The sequence below is a fragment of the Crocodylus porosus genome, unplaced genomic scaffold, assembly GCF_001723895.1.
Source record: "Crocodylus porosus isolate Cpor-Errol unplaced genomic scaffold, CroPor_comp1, whole genome shotgun sequence".
Lineage (NCBI taxonomy): Eukaryota > Metazoa > Chordata > Crocodylia > Crocodylidae > Crocodylus > Crocodylus porosus.
The window spans coordinates 2,054,614-2,067,917 of NW_017728914.1; the positions used below are offsets into that span (position 1 = coordinate 2,054,614).

A 13,304-nucleotide genomic window follows, 5' to 3' on the forward strand; every position below is an offset into this window, starting at 1 on the left:
GAGAGACTGCGGAGCCTGGGTCAGATGAGAAAGAGAAGTAGAGCTGAGCCTCATCAGAAAACTGATGGCACCTCACTCCAAATCTCCACACATGTCACTTAGCAGCCTCACATACATATTGAAGGGGAGTGAAAAGATGGTGCCTTGGGGACCTCCTAGAAAAGGTCCAAAAGGGAAAGTGAGCACTTGTCCATTACTACCATCTGGAGCCTCCCTGCCAGGAAAGAGCTGAACAAAGCTATCCTGCAAATACCCACCAGGTCACATAAATGCTTTATTGGCATCTCTTGGATAATCATATCAAATGCTGCTGAAATATCTAGTAAGAAAAGCAGGGCACAATTTCTTGTGTCAATCTCCAGGCTAAGATCAACAACGAAGGCCACAGGTGCAGTCTTAGTGCTATATTCAAAAAGAAAGCCAGATTGACAAGAGTAAAGGAGTAAGACGGCATTCAGATGTTGACATCTGAATTATTAAACGAAATAGGTTCACAACTCTTGAAATGACTATTCAGTATAAACAAACCTCCAGGTTACCTTTAACAGACTATTGGAATCTCAAGCATGATTTATCAACAACAGGCTTAACTAAACTTTATATTCTCCCCTTTCTCTGTCAAGATCTATAGGTCAACAACTGTCATAAGGTATGGAAATCTGTACTGAGTATGTGAATTTAAATAGTAAATGCCTTGGTTATGAGGTTATATTGTGCATTAGGCCTGTGCGAGTACCCAGCTATTCAATCCAGCTTTGGATTCAGCCGCTTCAGATGCCAGAGACCTGATCCAGAGCTCCGGATTGGTTTCTGGTTTCCATCTGGCCGAAGCGGCTCCAAAGGAGATCAGGCCATAGAATATAATGGGGAAATCAATGAAATATCTATAAACTTCGTTGGTTTTTGTTTGATTTGGATGAAACTTGCAGGGGTGGTAGCCTCTGCTGAGAGCATGAAGCCTGCCAAGTTTCAAGAAGATCTGTTTAGAGGTTCGGGGGGAACTGCACCCCAAATTCTTGAAAGTAAAACTCATGTTACATGTATGAGTTACACCACAGGGGGGTGAAAGCTGCAGGGGTGGTGGCCCCTGGTGAGGCCACAAAGCCTGCCAAGTTTCAAGGAGGTAACTGCAGGGGTTTGGGGGAAACTGCACCTCAAGCTGCAAGCAAGCAAAACTCATGACATGGGTGACACCGTGTTAAGGCGCAGCAGAGTGAAAGCTGCAGGGATGGTAGCCCCTGCTGCGACCACGAAGCCTGCCAGCTGTCAAGGAGATAGGTGCACGGGTTCTGGGACCCCCTCGCAGGCAGCCGCCCCCACCCCGGGCTGCCTGGGAGGAGCGAGACGGACCCTGCCATGGCGCTGCTACCTTCTTCAGCTCCAGGTTCATGAGCGCCACCATGTTGCCTGCGCAGCGCAGCCCCATGTCTGCAGCCTGCATGCCTGAGCAGTGAAGGGCGCTGGGCCCGAACCTACTACGCCCACCCCCCAGCTGGGAGAGAAGCGAGGTCAGGCTCTGCCCTCGCTCGGAGTTGGGGAGGGCCACGTCTCGGGCCCAGGAGCTGCCGGCACAGCGCGGCATCAGTTGTGCCCATAAAGCCCATGAGTCACTTTGCAGTACTGTTCTGGAGCACCTTCATCCATTTCTGTGCCCAATTTCTACCTGCCAGCTTTATCATTAGTCTCTTTGAAGGAAACCGATTCCAGTTTTTGACCATTAGAAACATCCTCATATGTTAACTTCAAATTCCCAAGTTGGCAGTTCACAGAATACAGATTAAAAAGAAGTACGTACATTATGCAGAAAGGACATCCATATCATCCCTTCAACTGAGTCTAGAGTAGCTGGTGATATTACTGAATCAGAAAAATAACATGAGAAAAGAGCTTTAAATCTTTTAAACTTTTATCTATCTTTTCTTTTCACTGACTTGAGTGCAGGCACCTACCCTGGAGATCCTTAAAAGGAAACTGGACGCATGCCTTGCTGGGGTTATTTGATATTAGCAGTCTTTCCTACGCAGAGCTGTGGGGGCTGGACCTGATGAGGTACCTTACAGCACTAAACTTCTGTGAATGCAATACATACCCAGCTGCATTATCATCTCAGATCAATTGAGGAATCTTTTATGAAGGTGGTGTGATTACAAAAGAAGTACATTGTTAGAGTTTCATCAAAACATGTACTAGTTTAAGTTAAGCTTTGTTGGTTTTGAAGTCATTACAATATATAGAGATTATACTTTCCTTCTTTCCAACCCAGCACACCTGGGCAAATTGTACATTCTGGCACAAACCGCGCTCCATATGTTCTTTAAAAACAATTCTAGAAAAATAAATCTTTCATATAAATTAATTATCATGCTAATGAGCAGGATGTGATTTTATAGTTTTTACAAAAGTATAGGCCCTGAATGCAAGGATGAGATTAACAATTGTGATTTCCTTCATATAGCATCGACATAACTAACTTCACTAGAGTTGGACAGGCTTATATAAACTTCTCACAAATTTGAATTTTGCAGTTAGTGTTCACGAGGTATTTATCAGCTGTGCTGGTAGAGTTTATAAATTTCAATGCAACTGTGAAATTGCATGAGTAAAGTTGGCAAACAATAATATGCAATTGCTTATTGAAATATGCTATTATACACCTGAGACAGGCGAGTAACAAAAATGGTATCTATTTTTTTAAAAGATGTGGACTGATCCAAGGAAATCATGGTTCAGTAAACATTAGTCCAATACCAAGAAGAGCACGGTTTTTACAACCCTTATAGACAAGCAAAGAAAAACTCTTCCTTTGCTGTGCTCCCATAGCTTTATTGCCATCTCCACACAATCATACATGCACACAGACTTCAGAAAGGGAAAAACTGCTTTTTTCTTGGATTTCAGTATGGAGCTGGGCCAAAGCTTGAGCTGCTACTGCCCTGCTATCAGGCTAGGGTAGCTTATGCATCACTTGAGTAGGTGCATGGCACACCTCAAGGTGTACAACCTGGGGGGTTATGCAGGGGAGAACACTCAGCACCAGGGGTGCTGGTGGCTCCAGCCCTGACTCAGACAAGGGGCCAGAGTTGCCACTGCCACCACTGGGCCAGCCAAGGGCCAGAGCCAGTGTGCTCCATGCCCCAGGCCAGAATCACTGCATAGGGGAAGTAGCAAGGAGGCAAGTTCAGGTGGGTAGGAAGCCTGTTATCCCTCCCCCCCCAATTACTTTCCCTACCACCATATGACTCCTGACTGCTGCTTTTCCCTACCACAAAAATGGACGTGTACATGTGTAGGGGATGACAGGTGGGCAGGCAGGGGGATTAAGGTGATCCTCCCATAAATAGATTCTACATGGGGGGAAACTACAACAGATTTATAATTTTTCATGTACAGAATCGAAGTACTGTGGGGAGGGGTCATCTTAAATTCAAAGTTGTCTTGGATGTGGCTAAATAAAGCAGATAAGATCTGACAGAGAGCAACTACCATATACATATTCCTGATTGCTCACTGTCACCTATGGAAAAAAACAAGCCTAAAAGCAATCCAAATCAAAAGAACAATAGGTTCCAGCAAGTTCAGAGGACAAGAACCTTTAATTCATGCCTAACTTCTTCAGCTGCAAAAGAAGTTACTCACATTCTTCCTACACCTTCATACATGCGTGTCTCGTCCACCAGGGTCATAATCTCAGTGTCCGTGAGGTGCGCGTGCTTTTTTGTCCTGTTCAACTGTTCTATCTGCATATCTGCCAGCTTCACCTTCTGCTGAGTGTCAATGACCTTGGCCTGCAGCTCAGTAAAAGCCTAAAGGAGAAGCGCGGGAGAAGCGGTCAGGTCAGGTCAGGTCAGGTCAGGTCAGGGCCGGGCCGGGCCGGGAAGGGGGAGAGCGGGGCCAGGCCGTGCACCGCAGCTGTTTCCTTTCCCCTCGGAAACCGCAGCAGCAGCCGCGAGCCCGCAGACAAGGACCCAGCGCTGCTCCGACACCGGCCCACGAGCCCAGGCCACCCCCACCCGCCTGCAGCGGTCCGGGCAGCCTCGCACGGGCTGAGCCAGGGGAGGGGAGGGGACGGACGGCTCCCGCCAGAGCGAGCGCCCCCTCGCAGACAGCCGCCCTCACCCTGGGCTGCCCGGGAGGAGCAAGACGGACCCGACCGCGGCGCCGCTACCTTCTTCAGCTCCAGGTCCACGGGCGCCGCCATGTTGCCTGCGCCTGCGCGGTGCAGCCGCATGTCTAGGGCCCGCACGCCTGCGCAGTGAAGGGCGCTGGGCTGGAACCTACTATGCCCTCCCCCCAGTCGGAAGAGGATCGAGGTCGGGCTTTGCCCGCGTTCGGAGTTGGGTGGAGCCGCGGGTGGGGCCCAGGGGCTGTCGGCGCAGCGCGGGCGGGACGTCGACATCGTTGCTCGTCAGCGCGGCCGCGAGCGCCGGCCCCGGCCCCGGCCCCGGCCCCGGCTCCTTCCCTTCGCCTCGTCCCACTACTCACTCGCCAGGTGCGGGAGCGGCGTGATCGTCCCGCCCCTGCTCCCTGCGGTGTATCTTGGCTACAGGCGACCTAGCAGTGACCTGGGCCTGCAGCTTTCTCCGCAGCCGCAGCCGCAGGGGTTAAGGCCACATCCTGACCTGGCTACAGCTCACGTCCTGCCCTATGCACTGAAGCAGCCTTCCCCGGTGACCATCAGTCCAGAGCCCCTGAAGCCCAGTGGGGCAGCGCTGCATGTCCCCAAGGGGCCAAGCCTGTGCTCGCTGGCCAGGCCACTGCAGGATTGTTTGTGTGGTAAACCCAACCCTGGCTTGGTGCTGCTAACAGCAGTGGGATTCCTGACAAATGAACAAATTGTATAGTGTAGTAAGTGAGCAGACAATAAAACACAGAGGATGTTTCTGTACTCTGGACTGTGGACTTAGAAAATATGCAATTGCTTATTGACATGCTGTTATACCCTTGAGACTGGCAAGTAACAAAAATGGTATCTCTTTCTGAGTATGCATCACATTCATCAACCAAGCAGGGCCCAGAAGTGGTATCATATGATTGTACATGTAATGATTAATGAATATTATGCCATATGTGTGTGCAGGCTTGTATCGGCCAACGTGAAGATTAGATTGCTGCCTGAGGAGCAGAAAGTCCAAGGGGTTATTATTTCTGCTCCTATTGAAGTCAGCGTGAGTTTTACAGTTGACGTCAAAGGGACCATGTTCTGCCTTAGACAAACCAGAAATGTCTTAAATGACAGAGTGGGTAAATCAAAAGGAACAAAAAAGCTGTTGTTGAGGGAAATGTATTTGATAAGAAATTCAGATCTACTCGCTAGTGACCAATTTGCAGGGGGTTTGTGTTTTAATTCTCTTTGGGAGTTTGAATATGGTTCTGTGTCCCATAGAATGAAACAAGTGAGGGATCGTGTGGTCACAGAGGACTTGTAATCGCAGAGAGCAGGTGAGAAATAGGGGTCAGTTTAGTACAGTTTGTTTCACATTTGTGAGGGAAGTGGTGCAGTGCTTTGGGTATGTAGGCTAAACTGGAATGGTTCTGAGCTCTAGTGACTTTCCTTGAATTTAGTGGAAGCAGTGGTTAGTACTGATACATCCGTGTACCTAAGTTCTCATATGTCAAACAAGGGAAGGCATGAAGCCCACTTAGTGTACTTTCCATTTGTGTAGTACTACACTACTGGGAAAAATGTAATCCTGACCAGGCAGTGATTGTCACACCCTGAAACATGAGCACTAGCAGTTGCTGTAATTTTAACATAACATAATTGCAAATATTATTTGCATAGGGTATTCCTTTTTACATGGGAAATTTACTGAGCTACTTGTACCAATGAGTTCCATAGGTTAAGGTGATATTTCATTAAAAAGTATTAGCCTTAACTTAGAATTTGTTGCTATTTGTCTTCATTGAAAAGAGCTCTGACTGCTGCTGGTTGCCAGCAAATGTTTCCTGTTTTTAAAAAGCAGGGCAGTCTTGGTCCAGTTCCCTGTGGACAGGTGTCCATCTCAAAGAAGCTATCACTACCCTACATAAAAACTGTTAATTTCACTGGCAAACTGAACAGAGCCAGCAACTGAATAAATCACAGGGATTACACACTGTGCAGTCTCTCCAGTTCAGAGCTGAGATACATTGGCACCATTGAGTGGAAGAGTCTGCCCTGTGCTGCTTTACTCACCCTTTTTTTGTGTGTAAGCAGCCTGCTTTGTTCTTAACCTAGCACAGGGGTCCTCAACCTCCAGCCCGTGGGGCAAATCTGGCCCATGGGGCCATGACATCCAACCCATGGGAGCTCTCATGGGTTAGAAAACTTGGCAGCGGGGAGCAGTGGAAACTTCGCACACCAGGCTCCAGCCTTGCTTAGCCATTGCAGCAAAGCGGGAACAGGACTGAGATGCCCCCCTGTACATCCAAACTGACCCAGGCTGCTCCCTCCTACCCGCCCACATATCCAGATTGGGACTGCTAGGCTCTGCCCCACAGCGTGTCCAAATCAGAGCCAGGTTTCTCTCCTCCACTCTCTCCCACTAGCATCTGGATGGGGACCAAGCTGCTCGCCACCCCAGCCCAGCCCCCACCTCCCTGCAAGCCCAGACTACTTCCCTACCTTCAGGATCAGCTGCTCTACCCCCCCGCCCGGCATATCCAGATAGGGGCTGCTCTGCACTGCCCTTGCCCTGGGTGGATGGATCAGGGTCAGGATCCACAACCCCTACAGTCAGTTCAGGCCCACCTGCCAGATCCAGCCCATGGAAGGACCTGGCACTGCCCATCTGGCCTGTGGCATGAAAAGATTGGACACCACTGGTTTAGCACTTTTCTCCCTTCAGTAAAGCTGCAAAAACTAGGGATTTTAAAAACCTGTCAGTGAAGAACAGCCATTTCCTTCATAGCCTTCCCTTGGCACCAGTACACTACAGAATTCTGCAGTGATGAGCCAAAATGAATCTTATAAAACAGTAGAACTGCAGTATGTATGGTGCTTACTAGAGGTTACTGGAGTATGCTTAGGTTTACCCTCTGTAACCTCGAGCTCAGTGGGGAACTAAGCTAAGGAAGCAAATTTAAGGCCTCGCATGGCAAGGTGAGTGACAGTGTCCTGAAATTGACCCCAAGTCAGCCACTGGAAACTGACAAAAGGTGATAATGCAACACAAAGAATCCTATAAAACAGCTCCTTTGTTCTGAGGAACAGAGCTGCTTTGTTTCAATGCTGTGAACTACAAAATTGCTTTTTCATGCAGGATGGTAACCAGGTAAAATACCCCCAAAAATATGCAGAGTGAGGAAGTGAGTTATAGCTGACAAATGCCAACAAGGCTGCTCCTAGTGGGAATGCTCGTAGTTTATAAGCAAATCAACATTTCAAAGGACTTAATATTTGTATCTGCTGATCTGTAGCTGTGTAACAGACACAGGGCAGAATGGCATGTGAATGTGGGCTGTTTGTCTGATTACTCACCAGGAAAGTGAGGGCAACCAGCCAGACCCACAGAGAAGATCCCTAAGACCAATAGAATGCAGTTCAAAAAGGAACAGTTCAAAAAGTAGTAACAAGAGCTAAAAACAGAGCCAGACTGATGATTATTAATAATACTTTGCAGTTATACAAGACCTGTCATCCAGACACAGAAGTGCTTTAAAAAGGAGGACAGAAGTATTTCACCCTTTACTGAAATGAAGCCATTTTTGCAGAGAAAAGTTGGAGCTATTAACATTGCACAGCAGCAATTTATGGTCCAACTGAAATTCCAGAAGGACTCTTAAGAGGCATTGTCTAACTGCATATGTTGTATTTCAGTGAGGAAGATGGTGTTATTACTCCCAGAATTGTAAAAAGGGAAAAGAGATTTTTAATTACCAGTGGTTAGGGTTTCAGGTTAATGCCTTATCTGAAAGATGGTTGTTTCCAACTGCATGGTAACCCCTAGCACTATAATGAGTTATTGATTTAACACTGACTCAGAGGAAAAAGTGCCTGGTAATGAATCACATCATTTCCTATAGTACCAGAGTTTTCCTTGGTGCTCTCCCATCAAAGTATTAACCAAATACTTAACTTGTTAGACCTGATGTGATCATAATAAGGCTGTCACAGACTTTGAGACAAAGAAGCTAAAATTAAAATACGCCTAGTTCTGATTTGTAACTTGAACCAGTGGTGACTAGTGGTTAGAGAGAACAATTGGGACATCTCTATTTAAAAAGAGATAAAAGAAAGATCTTAGAAGACAGACCTTCAAAACAATTCCCCAATACTGGAGTCACTGATCATGAACTAAGCATATCCCAGGTATGAATTGCTTAGAATCTGTCAATAAGATTTACAAAAAAAGATCAGGCTTCATGCTGTGCTTGGTGTAAGAATAATTACAGTTCAGAGAAGAGTTAGAGGAAAACTGGCTGTATAAAAAGTGTAGTCCAGGCTAAACTGCCAAAGTAACCAGGTTTAAACACGGACACAATTCAGCTATGTTATAACATGGGTTTTTTTTGTCTACACAAGGAAGAGCACTAGATGCTAGGACCCTGACAAATACCTAGCCTAAAACATGGTTTTTCATGTTTTCTGTCTGTTCATGTGCTCAAGGACAAACCATATTATGACCAGTTTGTGCCACTACCTGTTCTATTGGCCATGTTTGCACATGTTATTTTTGTTACATAGCCATGGCCTGATGGATACATTTCAACTATCTACACTACAGTTTGAGAGGGAATTTACCACCCTATCACTACCATTTGTGTAGCTCCTGTAGTGCTAGTAAGGACTGGATTCCAGTGTAGGCATGGTGCAGATGTTCCTTTCACTGTGTCACTTGGACTTGCTCCAAAATTCATGCCAGCTGCCAGTCTATCCCAGCTCTCCTACAGTTGATATAGTACTGCAGTAAAGACCAGCATACCTGTATATGCTTTAAAATACTGTATTGGAGGTAAAATATGCAATGGAGTTAGGTCATGATTTAGTATCAGGAACATGACAGGGCTGGAACATGTTTACAGAGGTAATAGCAGAGAAGCAGTGTGTAAAGCAGTTCAGGAATTGGTGTACCTGATTTGTTTTGTCCTGACCATGAATGACCAAGAAACAGAGATCAAGAGATAGAGACAGCACAGATGGGAGGATGAACAATATGGAGAAGGCTCCAAACAGGCCCAAAAATGTGGAAGAATTAATAGCACACACTCAGTTTTATCACACACTGTAAGCATATGAACTTATTCACTGTAAACTGCAGTGATCTCAGAGCTACCCCTCCATCCAAGATACACACCAACCCAGATCTTGAGTGCCTATCCTCCATTTTCCCAGCTGTCTGTCCCACTGCTGCATTTATCTGATCCTGGTGGCTTCTAGTATAGTTCTTTCTGAGAAGGAAAGGAAAACTTGGGCTTAATAACAGGGAAAAAAGTCCTGGAAACAAATTCTATAATATTGTGGCATAGCCTCCCAAGGGAAGTAGTAGAAGTCCCATTGGTTGAATCATAAACAATTTATAACTGACTGGACAAAAGAGTAAAGAAGGCACAGTAGGGAACAATGCACCAGCCCCAGAGGATGCCCTTGATGATCAAATACTTCTCTTCTAACTCCTATGTCCATGGGTCTGTGAAAACTTGGGCCCCTGATGTTTTGTTGATTATCCACTGAATGAGTGATAGCATCTGTCAGGCAAATGAAGCATTTGAATGTATCAGTACAAGGTACCAAGACTTGGTCCAAGCAGCTGTCCCCCACTCCCTTAAAACAGTTTAGATTTTTTCCAGGAGGCTCATGTGCACTAGCAGCTAATTAACCCTGGCTTCCCCAGCCTGCTCTGGTGCTTCAGCCACCCTCTGTATGGTTCACACCTCCGTGGCACAGTAACCTATTACAAGGCAGTTCATAGTTCTCAGAGATTTTCACTCAAGCTGTTTGTAGACCCAGACAGACATCACTGTATCAAATATTCACAAGATGAAGGTTTTCCTTCCAGCCCATAGGGCTAAAAACTTAACTTTTTATTCAAGATAGGATTTTGGAGTGCAGGGTAGCCATCACTAAAAACAAAGGGCAGCTGCTTGAGTCCAGTTCAGCCTTCATTATCTGCAAGTGAAGCTTCTGTTGCTGCCTTTAGAGCTCATTCCACAGATGTATTACCCTCTGCATCCTAAACAGCTGCTGAGTTCTCAGAAAGCCCAGTGCTCTCCACTCTATGGGCTTAGGTTTGTGCTATCTTATTTTCAAGCCTTGTCACTTACCACACAGCTGCATGGTATTTATCTAATCTGAAATCCTAAAGCAGCTCTGTTCCTCATTTCTGGACCTTTCCTACTTCATTTACCCCTTTCCTAGTCTTTGCTACTCCAAACTACCTTCAAACCTCTTGTAAACCTGATAAGCAAAACTGGGGGGTAGCCACACACAATCCTGGCTAACAGAGTACATAAAGCAAACTCAGCACTTTATAAGCAGAGCTTGAGTCTCTATGATTGTTCTTCAGCAATTTACTATTGAGTAATTTCTGATCCAGTTTTAAAGCTCTGGGCCTGATTCTGACAGGTGCTTAGTAGTATCAGATACTCAGCACTTCCCATGAGCAGGCATTGTTTGTGAGAGCAGTTCAGGAACTGGGAATTCCAGCCCATAAGAGGAAGCTGATGGTTGTTCATTTGCATCCCATTACACAGAACACTTCACCAAGTCACCACACATCTCCTGGGTGACTGAGCTGCCAAAGTGAACCAAAAGGGCTAGGTGTATTTGTGCATGTGCCTGTGTCTGTGTGTTTCTTGTGTGTTTTTTCAAGCCTGCAGCATTCAGGAGCCCCAGGATACATGGCATCACAGGAGCATGAACTCTGGACAAGTCTCAAAAAAATCATGTGGATAGAGTCAGGTAAAATAGGAGGGTTTTAATCCTTACCAAGGACTGTACTGTGATTACACAAAGAATACACTGTATGACCTCTAGGTTACACCAGCCTCCTCAGAAATCTTCTCATTAGAAGGAAGACAGGAAGGAGCCATTTCCCCTGCTCTCTACCTTAGTAAGAGAAAGGCTGGGCCAGAGTTCAGACCTGGATCTGAACTTCCCAAACAAGTGTGGAGCAATTGGCTCTGGTATATAGACTAGACCCATGGAGCTGGTGGAAATCAATTGCAGATCTGGGTCTAGATGGATCCCAATCCAAACTTCCTCAGAGTTCAAGGGCATTTAGCCCTAGTGATTAGGTTTGGGGCTATTTCTAATGTAAAAGGGTAAATGTTAACCTGTGCTTTAATGAATCCAGATAGCAAATTGGGATTAGATGATAGTACTCATGCTGGCTATTCTGAGAATGGTGCAATCCCAGAATCCTGGGATTTAAAATGGCATGCAGTGGAACTTTAATAACCCACAGGCTGTGGAATTAATCCTAAAATACCCCTATTCCCTGCAATATTTTAGTAGTGCAGTTTCTAGTGACTTACTTCTTGAAGGATGATGGGCTCCATTAAGAAGAATCAGCCTGTGCTATGGGAAGTTTCTCTGATACCCAAGAGAAAGAGAGGGTATTGGCTTCTATTCTCCCAGGACACCAGAGCAATTTGCTAACCTCTGTACAGGAGCCCCTTTTCCATATCAACACGTTGTGCTACCCAGAATTAACCTGGGGCTATAATAGCCCCATCAGTATCTGACCCATAGTGTGAGTTTCTCCTCCATCACGGGATGTGGCTACATGGGTCTATTGCTTCTCACCACTGCAAAGAGTTGCTGCCACTCTGCCACCACCAGGGGTTGATAGTGTTCCTCCACAGCAGGGGTTGCCCTTATTCCTCTTCACGTCACCTATGCAACCCCAGCCATTTGAAACCCTGGCCTGCTGAACAACAGGCTCAGGACTTTCAGCTTTTTTACAAATAGAAGAAAATAAGTGTGTACCTGAACCCACCACAGTGAGTTTTACTCACAAACTTTCCCTTAAAGATCTCATGGCCAAATACACAGCTATCCAGGGAGTAATTCCCATCCAGATTCTCCCCTGCTTTCCATACACATTTTTCATGATGGAATTGAAGGTTACCCTTCAGCGAGTGCTGACACCTCAGGGATCTTTGTGCAACCTTCCATTTGCAATATTTGCATGTCAACAAACTGCAGGTTTGGAAAGGAGGGCCTATGGTCACTTTACAGAGCTGATCACACTGGCCCTTCGCATTTGCACACTTGATCTACAAACCATAAAAACAGGCACATGTAACCCTCAAACCTCTGAACATGCACACAATAGAGGAGAAATATGCAAAGTTACCATACGGGACATAACCACAGAACTTGTAACATAAGCAGGGTTACAAAAGTCTTAGATTTTCTGCAGGAAAGACATTCTGATTCAGAGCCAACTCTGGAGAGAAGCATGGAAGCTTTGGAAGAAACGTCTCTTGGCCCAGGTGGCAAAGTGACCTGGAAAAGGAACGTACCTCCTGCACACAGCTATAGCTCCTTTGTTGCAGGCAAAAAGAGGCACAGAGGAAGCACAAAATGACAGCAACATAAACCCAGAAATTAGGACCTCTGTGGCCAGAGGTCCTGGGGCAGGAGATTTCTGTGGCAGTTACTCCCAATTGCAGGTCTGCGGCCTGGAATTCACAGGTCTCTAATCAATCAGGTTTATTTTAATGCTCCTTTTGGCATCACTGGGTGTGTCTACACATTCATTAATGTACCATAGTTACTGGGCATTAAGTTTAATATTTGGATAACTGAGTACTAAATCAATGTGCAGTAACTGGCACTACTGTGCAGTAGCACTGGCACATGGATTTTTATAGATGCTAACTGCACAGTAGCCTAATACTATTGTGAAGTAGTGTATTAGCACAGGTTTTACTGCACAGTGTTTCATAGATTTCATAGGCATTAGGGCTGGAAGGGACCTCGGAAGATCATCCAGCCCCCCGCCCAAAGGGCAGGAAGTCAGCTGGGGTCATATGATCCCAGCAAGATAAGCATCCAATTTACTCTTGAAGGTGTTCAGTGTAGGTGCTTGAACCACCTCCGATGGCAGACTGTTCCAGACCTTGGGGGGTTGGACAGTAAAGAAATTCTTCCTTATATCCAGCCTGAAACAATCTTGCAGTAGTTTATAACCATTCGACCTCGTCATCCCTTGGGATGCTCTGGTGAACAAACATTCCCCCAGATCCTGGTGGTCACCGCTGATAAACTTATAGGTGGCCATTGGATCACCCCTGAGCCTGCACTTTTCCAGGCTAAAGACCCCCATGGCTCTCAGCCTATAGTCGTAAGGTCTGTTTTCCTGACCTCTGATCATGCA

The 13,304-nt window shown here is 46.1% G+C and overlaps 1 protein-coding gene across 1 annotated transcript in view; it reads right to left on the bottom strand.

Annotated features, from left to right (window-relative positions):
- Window positions 1-4,283, bottom strand: part of PFDN1 (prefoldin subunit 1) — a 58,516-nt gene extending 54,233 nt beyond the window's left edge. Inside the window, exons 1-2 of the mRNA XM_019534791.1 lie at window positions 4,166-4,283; window positions 3,637-3,803 (exon numbers count right to left, since the gene is read on the bottom strand). Of these exons, the coding sequence (XP_019390336.1) occupies window positions 3,637-3,803; window positions 4,166-4,228 (230 nt within the window). The 5' untranslated portion in view covers window positions 4,229-4,283. The remainder of the gene's footprint in view (window positions 1-3,636; window positions 3,804-4,165) is intronic.
- Between the last annotated feature and the right edge of the window lie 9,021 nt (window positions 4,284-13,304).